At 38.1% G+C, this 16,711-nt stretch overlaps 1 protein-coding gene across 1 annotated transcript in view; it reads right to left on the bottom strand.

The window, feature by feature from the left end:
• CERS6 (ceramide synthase 6) overlaps window positions 1-16,711 on the bottom strand; it is a 329,510-nt gene that overhangs the window by 46,813 nt on the left and 265,986 nt on the right. The window contains exons 7-8 of the mRNA XM_023188162.3: window positions 12,944-13,072; window positions 9,763-9,869 (exon numbers count right to left, since the gene is read on the bottom strand). Of these exons, the coding sequence (XP_023043930.1) occupies window positions 9,763-9,869; window positions 12,944-13,072 (236 nt within the window). The remainder of the gene's footprint in view (window positions 1-9,762; window positions 9,870-12,943; window positions 13,073-16,711) is intronic.

The raw sequence follows: 16,711 nt of genomic DNA, 5'->3' as shown, positions 1-16,711 counted from the left end.
CTGCCTCAGCCTCTAGAGTAGCTGGGATTACAGGCATGTGCCACCACACCCAGCTAATTTTTGTAATTTTAGTAGAGATGGGGTTTCACCATGTTGGCCAGGCCAGTCTCGAACTCCTGACCTCAGGTAATCTGACCTCCTCAGTCTCCCAAAGTGCTGGGATTACAGACGTGAGCCACCACGCCCGGCCGGTGACAATGCATTTTTTTTGTTGATTCAAGTCACAAAAGGAAAAAGCCTACTTAATCAAGAGCATATTCTGTTCTCCCTTCCCAATATTAGGAGTAACTTCCTGAGGTAAGGAGCTCAAGACCAGCCTGGTCAACTTGGTGAAACCCTATCTCTACTAAAAATACAAATATTAGCTGGGCATGGTGGCGGGTGCCTGTAATCCCAGCTACTCGAGAGGCTGAGGTAGGAGAATCACTTGAACCCAGGAGGCGGAGGTTGCAGTGAGCCGAGATTGCACCATTGCACTCCAGCCTGGGTGACAGAGCAAGACTCCATTTCAAAAAAAAAAAAAAAAAGAGTAATTGCATGTTTTGTTTTTGTTTTTTTTTTGCCTAAAGTGGACAACAGTTTTAAAGACTATTCCAAGGCTGAATGCATTTAGTATTTCACTCCACCCACTGCCCTATTATTACTTACAAGACTAATTTTTAATGGCCTAGCCAGAGAGTTGGCAAGTCTCTTCTGCAAAGGACCAGAGAGCAAACACTTTAGGCTTTATGCGCCATAACCCTGTCACAACTACTCAGCCATGCCACTGTAGCAGAAAGCAGCCAAAGACAATATTAATAGATGGCAAGGTTGTGTTCCAATAAAACTTTACTGATACAAACAGGCAGTGGGCTGCTTTGTCCTACAGGCCATACTTTGTTGACCTCTGGTCCAGACCTTCAACCCTAAAATTACATTAAAATTTTTATGTTCATCTGAAAGAGACATCTCAAAACACATTATTTCCATCTAACTCTTCCACATCCTGTAAAGGTGTTAACTAATGCTGATAGATGTAAGAATTACGAAAAACACACCAAAATACCTTATGTCCAAAAGATACCCAGTTTCATCCTTCAAATCTTTCTAATATATTTAACACAGACCAGCACCAAGGCAAATTTCAGAGCAAATTTGTCGAGGGATTGCATGAAAAAAAAGTCAGGATTTTCAAATGTGTGAAGACTGAGACTAATCTGTTCCTTATCAACGATTCAGAAAAGCATATAAGCCATGCCACTTATATGGTAAAATACATCTTGAAAAATAAATCAGATAAAAAGATATCTTCTCCTACGTGTCTATATGAATTTCAAATCTTATCATGGAAAATGGTAAAAGGAAGATTGAGTCTCCTCTGTAACTTTTTTTTTTTTTTGAGACAGAGTCTCACACTGTTGCCAGGCTGGAGTGCAGTGGCACGATCTCAGCTCACTGCAACCTCCACCTCCAGGGTTCAAGCGATTCTCCTGCTTCAGCCTCCTGAGTAGCTGGGATTACAAGGTGCATGCCACCATGCCCGGCTAATCACACCCTGCTAATTTTTGTATTTTTAGTAGAGATGGGGTTTCACCATGTTGGTCAGGCTGGTCTCGAACTCCTGACCTTGTGATCAGCCCACCTTGGCCTCCCAAAGTGCTGGGATTACAGGCGTGAGTCACCGCACCTGGTCAACTTTTTTTTTTTTTTTTTATTGTAGAAATCTTCTGAGAGAACAAATCCACAGATAATTCCCCTACTTTTCAGTGAAGCGATCAACAGAAAGCAACATTCTGAGAAGGCAGATGCTTCTGTCCAAACAGCAGCTGACCAGTAAAGGGACATATTTGACTCTAACCCTCCTGTAGCCAAGGCCCTGGCACTTCATGGGACATGACTGGAGATGTGGAAAATCATTATCTGGCCACGGAAAGAGGTTCTGGAGATAGTGGTATGCCCATTCACTTGGGATTTGTGAGAATACGGCAAACTAGTACAGTTTCAATATTATATGCTCACTGACTACTGAGAACAGAAGCCACTAAAGGGAGACAGTTTAAGTCTCATAATTGGATAGACCATTTTAGAATTTTATTTCAGATGTATCTATGGTTATGATTCCTTAATATAGACTAGTGGGAAGCTATAAAATGTAATAAAAACTTCTGACCACTTGGCTATAATGGGAATTTATATATTTAACAGTAACAGCATATTTTGAAAAATGCTTAATATTTATGAAGTATTTTATAGTTCGTAAAATACTATTACACTTGATCCTTAACATTTCTGGTAGGTAGGTAGACTATTTACCATTATTTTACCGATGAGGACATAAGTGCAGAGAAATCACACATCTGGTCTTTAGACAGTGTGGGAGGAGAAATCTGACTCAAAGCAAGCAGCCTTTCTAGCCAACTGTACCATGCCACTTCTCTTTCAGCATCTTTGTGAATTTGCTCCTTTCTTTACCAGATTCTAATGTATCGCTGATAGATGATGATATTTGCAATATGTTATCTTGACTGGGGCAGAATGACAGAGGCAATCATTTTTAAATGACTCTTTTTTTTTATTGAACTACCACCAAAAATGTATCTTATCAAATGCTTTATGGCCTTAAAGAAGAGAATATTGCATTGTAGAAAGAACAAATGGAACATAGTAAGTACTTGTTGAATTGAACTGATATTAGGAGACCAGAGTCCAGAGAGCCCAGTGAATCACTGACTAAATGAATCTGCTTTCTCTGTGTATTAAGGGAGAAATCGCACCTATCTTACTTAACAAAGATTTAAGGAAATCAACTAAGAAAATGGACATGAGACCGTTTATAATTAAAGAGTACCTAATTCACTCAACAAATACTTAAGTAGGCGCTGTAAGGCACTGTTGATGGATGTTATGAGTTTGAGTGCAATCTATGCCATATTAAAACCACAGCTTTTACGGGAAATTGTTAGGAACGTAGAGATTACATATAAGTGGACTATAAGAGAGAATCGCAGATCAATGAAAATTGTAACAGCTTACAATCATGCGTAGATTTACTCTCAAAAAGGATCAGATCATTGACTGTGACTACAAAGTAAAGGCTAAAATGCATCGATTTTTGAGTTGAGGAGAGCTAACTAGACATGACTTTGCAGAAATTTAAATACAAGAGAAAATATTTAAACTTTTAACACTTTGAGTGATGGCAAGTCGGTGGGGCACCAGTGATTGCTTGTTTGGTAATAGTAGTGCAACAAGTATCCAATATATATTATTGAATCTTTTAAATACTGACTACAAACTCAAATCTTTAAAAGTATATGATAAATAAAGACTTGGCTAAAATTTGATCTTGACTATATACAGCACCATCTGGGAAAAATAAGTATGTATTTGAAGGAGATACTGATAAGAAAGTCTGCTGTTAATTATATCAACAATGAAACTACCTGATTCCACAGATGTCATTTAATAAAAGAACAATCAAATTATGTAAGGATGTGTTAGGAAAGAATTCCTACCAGATAAATTCTGAGCGACCCACTAAATATTTGATTATTTGATAAAACTGCTAAAGCAGTAAAACTCTTGATACAGTAAACTTATTCATATGTTTGCTCAGGTTTTAGCAAAAAGGTGTGTAATTATGGAAGAAGAATGTTGTTACCGAGAACAGGAAATAAAGACACATTATCTTGGCTTCCAGGATGGTCATATTATGAAGTTACAATTTCAGAGTTTCATATGTTAGCAAAATGGGAGAAGATGATGCTTCTATACAAAGATTATCATCACATGTACCTGGAGGAAACCCGTAACAGTATTAGCAAGATTATTTCAGTCATTATATAATATAATCATACAAATACTGATTCAAAATAACAAGGTATTATTAAGACAAATAGTAGAGAAAACTACATTTTGAAGAACTGATGTAATGTTCCCAGATGATTTGATACATTAAAATTCAGAATCAGAAAAGACCAGCATGAAAGCCAGAGAAAAAGGTGACTGAAGGAATTTACAATGTTTACCTTGATGAAGATAACAGGAAAGGGGGGAGTAAGAATTTTTTTTTTTTTTCGAGTATTTGCTGGGCTGAGGTACAGAACAGGAATTAGACACTGTATATAGTTCCAGGGTCAGAACTAGGACCAAAACGCAGAAAGTATTGGGAGGTAAACTGTGACAGCCTGGGACAGAACTCTCTAATAATGGCCAATGTGCAACTGGAAGGGACTGTCTTTAGAGGTGCAGGGTTTCCTTCCACTGGAATTATTCATGTGGTGGTTGAATTATTTGACAAGAAAGGTCTCTTCCCACATCATATTCTACTTATCTCCCAATCCAGGAAAGACTGTGAATAAGAAAAAGCAAAGCAAGGGATTCTGTGGTGAGGCTGTGGGCAGTGTAGTGATGGGCTAGAGGAAGAGTTGCCACTTTCTTTATCCTCCCCTCCAAAATAGAGTCATTAAACAGGTCAGCAGGGCCAACAGCAGCATAGAGTGGATATAAAAATTGCACTTTCTGGGGTAAGTCATGTCCTAGGAACAGCAAGGCCAGGCATTGGCTGGAACCATCTACACAGGGAGACCACAGAGGACAGTGATATCACCAGGAAGGAGCAGTGGAGAGATCAGTTTTGGTGGCCTGTGTGTGGGAGAGTTGCATCCCAGATGTCCTCTGGACAGAAATAATCAACACTCCCTTGGATAGCATCCCAGCTTGGAGAGAAGAGGAAAGGGCTGTGCAGATGTGTCTCACCTCTTGGCTTATTAGACAGGATGAAGAGTTCCCAGGCAGGACGAATGAGTCAACCTAGGAAGCAGGCCACAGATAAAATATAGTGTGACGCTAAGAGGTGGAAATGAATTCAAGCCAGTAAAGGGCAGTAAATGAGGAATGTGACAAACACAAGTTCGCTTCGTTAAGAGTTATGTGCTGAAGATGATCATAATAAAATCAATAGCCAATCGAGAAATGGTGTGGGGATGACTGAATATCCACACACACAAGAATGAACTTGGATACCTACTTTCCACCATACACAAAAATCACCTCAAAACAGAGCATAGGCCTAAATGGAAGAGTTAAAACTAGAAAACTCCTAGGAAAAAGAAATAGGAGTAAATCTTCATGACCTTGGATTTGACAATGGTTTCTTAAGACGTCAAAAACACGGGTGACAAAAGAAAAAACAGACAAACTTTATCAAATCTAAAAGCTTTTGTGCTTCAAAGGACATCATCAAGGAAGTGAAAAGACAACCCTCAGTAAGGAGAAAGCATCTGCAAATTATATATTGGGTAAGTCCTTTGTATATCATATGCATTATTATATTCATCATTCAGATATATAATCATACATAAACTCTGACAACAATAAAAAGACAAATAACCAAATTACAAACGGGTAAATAATTTGAAATGCAAATTAAAACTACAATAAGATACCATTTAATACTCACTAAAATGAATACAATACAAAACATAGTTAAGTGTTGGCAAGGAAGTGGAGAAAGTAGAACTTTCATACATTGCTGGTCAGATGTCAAATGGTGCTGCAACTTTGTAAAAGAGTTTGGTGGGCGGGGTTCAGTGGCTCATACCTGTAATACCAGCACTTTGGGAAGCCTAGGTAGGCTGGAGGATCGCTTGAGGCCAGGAGTTCAAGACTAGCCTAGGCAATGTAGTGAGACCCTGTCTCTACAAATAAATAAATCAGCTAGGTATTGTGGCACGTACCTGTAGTCCTAGATACTCGAGTATCTGAGGCAGGAGAATCACTTGAGCTTAGGAGTTCAAGGCTGCAATGAGCTATGATGGCACCATTGCAGCCCAGCCAGGCCAACAGAGCAAGACCCTGTTTTTTTTTTTTTTTTAAACTTTTTGTCCTAGCTCTAAAGAAAAAGAACATTTGGTAGTTCTTCAAAAAGTCAGAGTTACAATGTAATCCAGCAATTCCATTCCTAAGCATATGCCTATGAAAATTGAAAATGTGTATTCACACATCTTGTATGCAAACATTAATAGCAGCATTATTAACAACAGCCAAACAGTAGAAACAATCCTGAAGTCTGTCATCTGACAAACAGATAAATAAAATGTGGTATATCCATACAATAAAATATTATTCACCAATAAGAAAGAATGAAGTACTGATACATGCTACAACATGGATAAACCGTGAAACCATCAGCAAACGGAAAGAACTCAGTTATAAAAGATCACATATTGCATGAAACCATTTATATAAAATGACCACAGAATGTAAGTTCACAGAGACAGAAAGCAGGTTAGTGATTGCCAGGGGATTGTAGCAGGGAAGAATGAGGAGTGATTGGCAGTGCAATAGGTTGGTTTACAGCAGCATCAACACAAATACATCAGTAATGAATGCACTGTGCTATGATGCTGTCACAGGAACTTTTTAGGTCCATTATAATCTTGTAGGATCACTGTCATATATGCGGTCCATCATTGGCCACGAAGCGTAGCTATATGGTACATGACTGTATTTCCAGAAGTTACAATTTGCTTTCTTTACTTATGGTAAGGTTAAATCTTTCTATAATTTTGTCATTTATATTTTTCTGAACTGTGCCAGTTCAGAGCCACTCCAAATACTTCTATTGAGTTATTGTTCTTTTTTTCTTACTCATTTCCTAAGAGGTCTCTCTTTTCATGTTAAATAAATAATCTCACTTAACAAGCCAATACTTACATAACAATTACTATGAACCTGACATGTTTCTTAGCTCTATAGAGACATAAAATCACTTAATATTTACAACTATGCTGTGATTGGGCATCATCATCATTTCTATTTAAGAGATGAGGAAACTTCAGCACAAAGGTGTTAAGCAGTGGAGGCAGGATTTGAACACACGCACACTGGTCCAAACGTCCCAGCTAACCAGTACACTCTCCTGACTCGTACGGATGTAGCAAACAGCAAACTTAAGAATGTCAACCAAGATACGCAGACCCCAGAAAATGTGTAGAATCTCGTCACTGTAAAAGACTGTAATAGGTGTTCTTTTCTGGAACTGCACTGTCCAGTAAGCGAACCACATGTGGCTACTGAGCACTTAAAATGTAGTTAAACTAAATCTAGATGTGTGGTAATGTGAAATATACACTGAATTTCAAAGATTTAATATAAATTAAAAGAATGTAGATACGGGCCAGGCGCAGCGGCTCACGCCTGTAATCCCAGCACTTTGGGAGGCCGAGACAGGCGGATCATGAGGTCAGGAGATTGAGACCATCCTGGCTAACACGGTGAAACCCCGTCTTTACTAAAAAATACAAAAATCTAGCCAGGCGAGGTGGCAGGCGCCTGTAGTCCCAGCTACTCCAGAGGCTGAGGCAGGAGAATGGCGGGAACCCGGGAGGCGGAGCTTGCAGTGAGCTGAGATCTGGCCACTGCACTCCAGCCCAGGCGACAGAGCGAGACTCCATCTCAAAAAAAAAAAAAAAAAAAAAGAATGTAGATACTCAAAATATTTTAATATTAATGTGTTGATAATGTTAAATAGTATTTTGGCCAGGCACGGTGGCTCATGCCTGTAATCCCAGCACTTTGGGAGGCCAAGGCGGGTGAATCACTTGAGGTCAGGAGTTTGAGACCAGCCTGGCCAACATGGTGAAACCCTGTTTCTCTAAAAAAAAAAAAAAAAAATTACACCGGGCATGGTGGCACGTGCTATAGTTTCAGCTACTTGAGGCCAAAGAATCACCTGAACCTGGGAGGCAGAGATTGCAGTGAGCCGAGATTGTGCCACTGCACTCCAACCTGGGCGACATGGCAGGTTTTCTTAAGACTCTGTCTTAAAAAAAAAATACTATTTTGAATATACTGAGTTAAATATGTTATTTAAGTGAATATCACCTTTCATCTTTAAAAAAAACTTTTAGTATGACTACTAGAAAATATTGTGTTACTATAAAGCCTGCATTATATTTCTGTTGGACAGGGTTGTTCTAGAAGGATGTATTGTGACTGGAAGAGAAGTCTGGAGGAGCAGTGCATAGTTCTTAAAAGGCTAATCATGGTGTATGCTGTCTTTGAGGACCATGGATTGATGATACAACAGACAATAAGCCAACTGTTACTAAACCCATCAACTACCAATATTCTGATGACTCATGATGAATTCAAATATAGTCAAGAGGAACCTGGAAGATATTGTTGGTGAATACAAAGAAATGGGTTGAAAACAAAAAGGAATATAGGGCAGGGGAAATAATTTTGTTTCTTCTACCTAAAGCACAGTCTTTGAAGGAGAAATAGGTCTATGAAATGCTTCTTAAAACTAAAGTCTAATCTACCTCCATTATACCTTACCCTCCACAGGTGAGTCGCTATTTCACACAAATACTCTATTTGCTATAATGTATAATTTAGCCAACAGAGTTGCTCAGTAAGTGCAACAAAACATTTAAATATTGATAATCCATCTATGTTACCTATGTCCAGTAAATGTTTGGAAAAAAAATTTATAATCTCTGGCCTCCCCCACCCCATACCCCAAATTATAAACCAGAATATTAAAAGGACTTGTAGGAATTCAACTGCAAGTACCCCAAGGGCAGCCCTATGTCTAACTGAATTATCAGCATTACCAGTACCATCCCAGTGCTGGTAACGCAGCAAATGCCCAGTAAATTTTCACTAAATACACACAGAAAATGGTAGTTCATTGGAATTTTAAAGTCCACGCCTAAACGATATGGAAAACGCAAAGAATGGATATTCTAGACTGGTAAGCTTACTGTTGTAGATGGCTAATCACACAGATGGGGGCAAGTACTTAGAATGAAGACCCAGGAGTCAGCAAAGGTTTTCTGAAATCCAACTTCACATTCTTTTCCTGACTCTGCCTCTATCTGTGCGGGGAGTGACTCAACAGAATAAATCCTGAATTCCTTAAGACCTTTGACAAAACTCTTTTATGTACCTTAACCAAGGTGGGGAAATAGCAGGCATGACAATCTAACAGTTAGAAGGCTTAGTAATGAGTAGAAAAATCATACAGGAAGACTGGTGTTTGAGGGACTGAGGTCAATCTAAAGAAATTCTTCAGGGGTGGACCAGGAATCCCTCTTGGTCAACATTTTTCTTCAGTAAGTTGGAAGAAACATGAAAGGCATATTTGCCAAGTAACACAAAGCTGGAAGAGACTTTGGATATAATTCAAAGACTATTTGGTTAGAATGGTATATAGCTAATGAAAATTACCTAGGATAGTGGTTTTCAAACTTTAATATGCAGCAGAATCATCAGGAAGGCTTATTAAAACACATTGCCAGGACTCATCTCCAGAGTTTATCACTCAGTGGGTCTTGGGTGGGGTCGAGAATGTGCATTTCTAACAGGTTCTCACGTGATGCTGCTGCCACTAATCCAGGGACAACACTTTGTGAACCCGTGGTACAGGAGATTCCTGTTATATACTTGTTTGCAACACTACAGTTTCTTTCTTAATTCCAACCTTCATGGCTGAGGTTCCTGAGTCATATTCTAGACTAGTGCCTTCTATGACAGATGGCTTTCTGTAACTTCAGAACCCATGCAAGCCACATCCTTTTCCAACTATTCTGTGGAAATCATTAGTAAAGAGTGCCACCCTCTTCTGGAAGAAGAAATCAAGCAGTTTCTTGAGGTATTCCCCTCCCCCAACATATTTAAACCTCTAAATACTTACGGTAAAATTCAAAAGGAAAATGGTTCAGAAAGCTTATTTGGAAAGGGTGGCTCTATTAGGAAGAAGACTGGCATACTCACCAGAGAGGAAATATACCCAGTCGTGTGGTGATAAAAACCACGGCAAACATAACAAACAGGAGATCACACATTTTCTGAAACTTGGCATAATTTGCCATTTTGGCAGCCTATGAAAGAAAGGAATGTGACATATTAATGTAGTTATACTGATAATAAAAAGTTTCTTTCAATATGCATGAGTCTGTTATAAGATATACTTTATCAGATGCATAAAATTGCCTGTGACTGAAATGTCATACATCATGCATCAGCATTTATAAATTACCCACAAGCTGAGTGAGAAGCACCATTAGCCATAAGTAGAATTCCTGACTGTTACAGAGTTAATAAAATATTCAGCAACCTGAAAAATTCAATTGTATGGTTGATTTCAGAAAATCAGAGAGAAAAATAAGAAATTCTTACATCATAGATGATATTAGCAAGCCAGAGACACCAAAACAGAAATCTGGTATAACAGTTCAAACAGAAGTGCTGGATAATCCTTTAAACCTTTCTATGAATCTCAAATACTGAGGCTACAAACTTTATATAGAATATATGGAGCTTTCTGTGTTTTTCTTCCTTTCTCCTTAAAATTATAGGTTTTCTCTAAACAGGCACAAGGAATACTCTGGGAGATGCTTTTCTGGGCTTATTCTCACGAACTTAGAAATGAAGAAAGTGTCAAGATCATGTCATTTCAACTAATCCATTTAGGTAGAATTTTCACAGTTACATGAATGGGTCATTTTTAGATGAAAGCCACTAATGCTCAAAGGGTCTGTGAAAAGTACTCTCATAATTTATGACAGCGATTTAAGTGAAGACTTTTTATATTATAAATTAGGGAAGAAATCATATCCCTTTCTCTACCATCTACTTTTTTTACAAATGATTCTAAAAACAGGTGAGACTGAAAACATAATTTTGCTTAGTCATCTCTTTTTACATTTTTACATAGAATTCACAGCACCTACACACAGGGTTATAAATTGATGATGTCTTCTGAATTTATAACGTTATTTTCTACTTCTTGGAAACTTAAATTAACTGAGTTAGATTTGAAAAGATTGTTGACATTATCCACAGAAGCTATAATTTAAAAGATTTAAATAAAGCGCAAAGCTATGAGAGGAATGTATTCCTAAGGGGAAATATCTATTAACTGGGTGGAATTTAGGATTATAAGCTTTTAATTACATGAACACTTCAGGGGTAATACCATAAACTATGTTAAAAGGTACCTTTTACTTTCTTCTGGCTAGGTAAATCATGAAATTTTTCTTTTACATTTTTTCACCAGTATTCAATAAATAAGCTTTAAACACAAACTTTTCAGAAATGTCTAGGCCATAAGATAACATGTTGAGGAGGTGACAGGTGACCTATCTCATTAATTGAATACTCTAAGTGTTATTTATTTTTATAACATTAAAGAGAATCTAGGTGATGAAGAACATTTGTTTTTAAGCCACATGACTGAGATTTCTGAATTTTTTTTTCTGGATACAAGTGGAACTTGGTTAGAAATTTTCTGAATCTACCCCATGGCACTACCAAGCATCATGCCAGCCATTTCCACAGGCAATGCAGTTGGCTAATTGTATAGGATTGATTGTACAGCCTTAGGTTGCAGCATAAATTTCTACATTCAAGCAAACTTAAGATTTAACCAAATGGTAACTCATTTCCAGGGGACTGCAATATAAGCAATCTATATTATTGATTATACTTATTATATTTCTTTATACTAATTATATTTCTCCTACTAAAAATATATTGAATAGAGGTTAGCTTGAATCACTTAAAAATCATAGCAACAAATTATCATTTGACTTATCTAGCCCATTAGGTCTATTTTTCTATTTTATAACATGAAAGGACCAGAGTTTTTTTAACAAAGTGCTGTATATACCTCAAACCTTAATTGTCTTTATAGTAGATTCAAATTTTACAGCATAGAATTCTGCTTATATTGCAATGACAGATCATTATTTGAGGGTATGTCTAGTCTACATTCATAGTATAGTAATTGCTTCAAAGGTGGTAAAACAAAGCACTTAAAGCAAAATGGTGGGCCTAAAGGAAAAAAAAATCAGAATTCAGATCAGATTGTGAGAACCATTTCTACATAGGCTTTGTACTCTTATAAGGTAATTCTGACCAGTTATATTAATTTCTTAATATAAAATGCAAAGACTTTAATGATTAACATTATTGAGTATGACTCTTCACAGGAGCCATAGTTAAAAGTAAATATCACATCACAATTTTCCTTGGGATTTTACCTTTTGAAATATGCTAGAACATTTTTATTTATTTTACTACTTTAAGAATTCTAAATAATAGTAACCAATTCATATATAACCAATATTTCCACAGATATTCTTTATACTTTCATATATAGAAAACATAGTTTCTACATAAAATTTGCAATTCGTATGCACTTTTCACTGTAAAAACATTAGGAAAATGTGTATTGGCAATAAAAATGATGACTCCTACTTAATTTTACTGGGATGTATAACTTCCATCAGTACCCAAACCGAGTTTTACAAAATTTCCCAATAAATCAGGGTAAAAGTTACAACACACCAAACAAAACCTAATCAAATAATGATTTTCCTTTGTAAAAACATTCATTTCTTAAGTATGGATTAGTAAAGGTTTTCAGCATTTTATTAACAATTTTTTTTGTATAAAAGTTTACATACTGGCCAGGCGCGGTGGCTCAAGCCTGTAATCCCAGCACTTTGGGAGGCCGAGGTGGGCGAATCATGAGGTCAGGAGATCGAGACCATCCTGGCTAACACCGTGAAACCCGTCTCTACTAAAAATACAAAAAACTAGCTGGGCGAGGTGGCGGGCGCCTGTAGTCCCAGCTACTCGGGAGGCTGAGGCAGGAGAATGGCGTAAACCCAGAAGGCAGAGCTTGCAGTGTGCTGAGATCGCGCCACTGCACTCCAGCCTGGGTGACAGAGCAAGACTCCGTATCAAAAAAAAAAAAAAAAAAAAAGTTTACATACTAATTTAAAATCTCATTTTCACCAGTTTAACCTACAAAGAAACACTGCAGTTTCAAGGCAGTTATTTACTATTGTACCCAAGCACCATCTAGCATAACATTGAAGAGTTAATGAGATTAGGGACTTGCTAAATTTTGGATTTTGTATTCTTAAAGATGAAAGAAAACTTTTACCTCCAGAAGAGCATCAGCCGAATCATGAAGACAAAGGACCAGCGTTCCTACTCGGGCCATATTGTTGACATATGAAAAGGTAATCAAGAAAATACACACAAGGTGGTGCAGGAACATAATGCCAAAGTCCTTGAGGAAAGAAAAACCAGCCATATTAGAGTTTAGCAACATCACATTTCCATTTAGCCATTCAGCCACTGAACCAGTACTTACTAAGAATCTCCACAAGCCTAGCACTGAGGATGAATAAGGTATGAATAAGGTATAACTCTTATCCTGTGGGAGTCCATCACGTGTTGGGAGAGACACATAGGAGATCAGTGGAAGCCCACGATCAAGGCTCTGGCAGATTTGGTATCTGGAGAGGGCCCACTTCCTTGTTCATAGATGGTGACTTCTAGCTGTGTCATCATATGGCAAAAGGGGCAAAGCACTTATTTAGGGCCACAGGAGATAGGAGGAAATCAATGACTACCAAGAATGCAATCAAGCCAGGACAAAGACCATATCATAAAGAATGCTTTGTAGCAAGCCAAATACTTTGAAGCTATGGGAGAAATCACTACAGAATTTCAAGAAAAGAAGGGTACTACTTGCATTTGAACCTTTAATTTTTTATTTTATTTTATTTTATTTTTGCTCTGTCACCCAGGCTGGAGTGCAGTCGTGTGATCTCGGCTCACTGCAAGCTCCACCTCCCAGGTTCACGCCATTCTCCTGCCTCAGCCTCCTGAGTAGCTCAGACTACAGGCACCCGCCACCATGCCCAGTTACATTTTTTTTTGTATTTTTAGTAGAGACAGGGTTTCACCGTGTTAGCCAGGATGGTCTCGATCTCCTAACTTTGTGATCCGCCCACCTCGGCCTCCCAAAGTGCTGGGATAACAGGCGTGAGCCACCGTGCCCAGTGCATTTGAACTTTAGGAAGATCTTTGGGGCAACTGTATAGGTTTAACTGGACCACTTCTCTGCCTACTAAATGGTTGGGGCTTCAGAAGGTATGGTTGTGTCTTTGAACAGTGTGTGGCATCTATGAAGGGACAGCAGGTTAAGGTCAGAGGAAAAGGGCATCGTATGGCTCCCAGCCCGGATGGTCCACTGCCTACAGAAGGGCTGATAAGCCACACAGCAAGGTTAACGGTGGTGCTGTGGTCTAAATATTTGTGTGCCCACCAAATTCATGTTAAAATCATAATGCCCAAGGTGATAATGTTAGGAGATGGGGCATTTGGGAGGTAATTAGGGCATGAGACCAGAACCCTCATGAATAGGATTAAGTGTCCTTGTAAAAGGGACCCCAGAGAGCTGCTTTGTCCCTTTCACCATATGAAGACACAGTTAGAAGGCACCATCTATGAACCAGGAATGGGCCCTCATCAGATACCAAATCTGCCAGAGCCTTGATCTTAGACTTCCCAGCCCCTGGAAGTATAAGAAATCAATTTCTGTTGTTTACAGGACTCCCAATCTACAGTATTTTGCCACAGCAGCTCAAATGGATTAAGACGGGGGTGATGGTTTTCTGTTATCTCAGATTTCTTGGAATGTGCATCTCAGTGTTAGCATCCTTCTCCCAGAATATGCCTGTTGGGATACTAAAATAAGAATCCTACCATGTTGGCTTTTCTGATAGGACCTACACAAACAAGCCCTGAATTTTTAAAAATTGTTTTATGTTAGATTCAGGGGAGTACATATGCATGCTTGTTACTTAGGTATACTGCATACTTGTGGGGATTGATGCCCTGAATTTTAATCATCATCTGTCCATAGACATTAGAAAAAAATATATCTTGCAGAAATAATAGTAAATTGACCATCCTTATTTTGGTCAGCTTCAAGGGAACCTCATCTTGGCCTCAGTGAAGATTTTTTTTTCTGATACTATCTCTTTACTATCTGGACATGGTTTGTTGTGATATGGAATTTCTGTTGCTTAGAAATATAATCTCTCTTTTACTCATACTTTTATCTAATCTATATATCTCTCTCAGAGTAAGTCTGAATTTCTTTGAGACTTAAATGCCAAGACTGACCCTAATGTTGCTCTATTTGAAGCCTCTGGAGGAAGAGGACTATTCCCCACAGACCATTCATCTAGGGTAGATTTATTTGAATCTCTCTCTCTAAGGCAGAGAGCGTGAAAATGAAAAGCATGAAAACTGACGTATGAGCAGATCCTGATTATGAAAAATCGCAGTATGTAGGTTAAATCTAGGGGAATAAACCCAAATTTTTATCTTGAAAAGTCAATATTCATATGGTCATTTATTCATTAAAAACAGTGACTGAGCATTTATTATGCTCTAGACAGTTCTAGGCTTTGAGGAAAAATAAGTAAGCAAACTAGACAAATACTTTTGCCCTTGTGGAACTTGTATATTCTAGAAAGCGAGAACAGACAAAAAATATAAGTAAATGATCTCTTATAGTAGAAGGTAAAATTGTGCTATGGGGGGAAGAAAGCAATCATGATAAGAAAGGTGAGGAGTCCTGGTTGCTGGGGGAGATACATTATAATAGTACACAGAGGGGCCAGGCCAGGGCAGGTCTCTCTAAGAAGGTGACTTAAAGATGATGAGGAAGCTAGTCTTATAGATAGATGGGGAGAAAATATTCAAGCCAGAGAAAACAACCAAGGCAAAGGCATTATCCATCACGGTCTTTCTATCCTGATGTGTTCAAGGAATAGTGAGGAGGTGAGTGTGGCTGGAGTCAAGTAAGAAGGAGGGACATGTAGAAGCTAGAGTAGCAACATTATAGATTATAGATTTTAAAAATTAGTAGCTTCTTTTTGTCTATTACCACTCTTTTAAAAAGATATTTTAACTTTGTTGAATAGAAAGTAATCACTCTGCTATTTAATCCCTGACATGTAACTGTTCTATGTATCGTTTGTATTCAGATCTACATTGGGAGGTTAAGGGTCAAGAATAAAATTATTTCTGAGGTTGTAAGGATTTAATTTTATCTATCACATTGGAATAGGTACAAAGCACTTATAAATACTCTCTGATACTACTAGTCATGAACATGAAACAGGACTAGGTTTTTATTCTTACAGATGTCTTCATAAACTCCTTCCTACAACATTCCCTTATGAGAATTCCTCTTTGTTCTCAGAATCAGTGTGGGCGACAGTGCTAAGGTTGGTGGATGTTCTGCCAAGCTGAACATCTGGTTTACAAAGGCAACAGCAACCAGATTAGGTAGACTCCTCGGTTCCTTGTGAATTCAACTTAATCTTCTACCCAAGGGGAAGGAGGAGGCCCTAGTGGTATCTCTTTTTCTAAATTGCCTTGTACTTTTCCTCTGTGACCCTTTAGCTCTCATGGCTTCTGCCCTGGTTCCTGATTCACTGGGTGATAGAGCCACTTTCTTCTGGACCCCCACTTACCTATCCTGGACCCTCACTTACCTATCCACCTTTCCACAACTCAGAGAGGCCTCTGTCTCTAATTTCTATTCTCCAATTCAGTTCAGTTATTATTGTTTGATTTTTCTGTGGTTAAGGCAATTTCTAAGTTAAACACAAGTACAAGAAAGTTAAAACCAGGGTCTTATCAACAGGACCAGACTCCTGAAAAATGTAGGTGTCTTGAATAATTATGGAGCACCTATTTCGTAAGAGCCAATTTGTAATCCAACTCATATCAATTTTGTCATTTTTGGTAGGGTAATTGCCTATCTATGTATGTATGTATCTATGTATCTATGTATCTATCTATCTATCTATCTATCTATCTATCTATCTATCTATCTATCTAT

Source organism: Piliocolobus tephrosceles, chromosome 11 (genome assembly GCF_002776525.5).
Source record: "Piliocolobus tephrosceles isolate RC106 chromosome 11, ASM277652v3, whole genome shotgun sequence".
Lineage (NCBI taxonomy): Eukaryota > Metazoa > Chordata > Mammalia > Primates > Cercopithecidae > Piliocolobus > Piliocolobus tephrosceles.
Note: the sequence above shows the minus strand (reverse complement) of the source record. Positions and strands in the feature narration are given on the sequence as shown.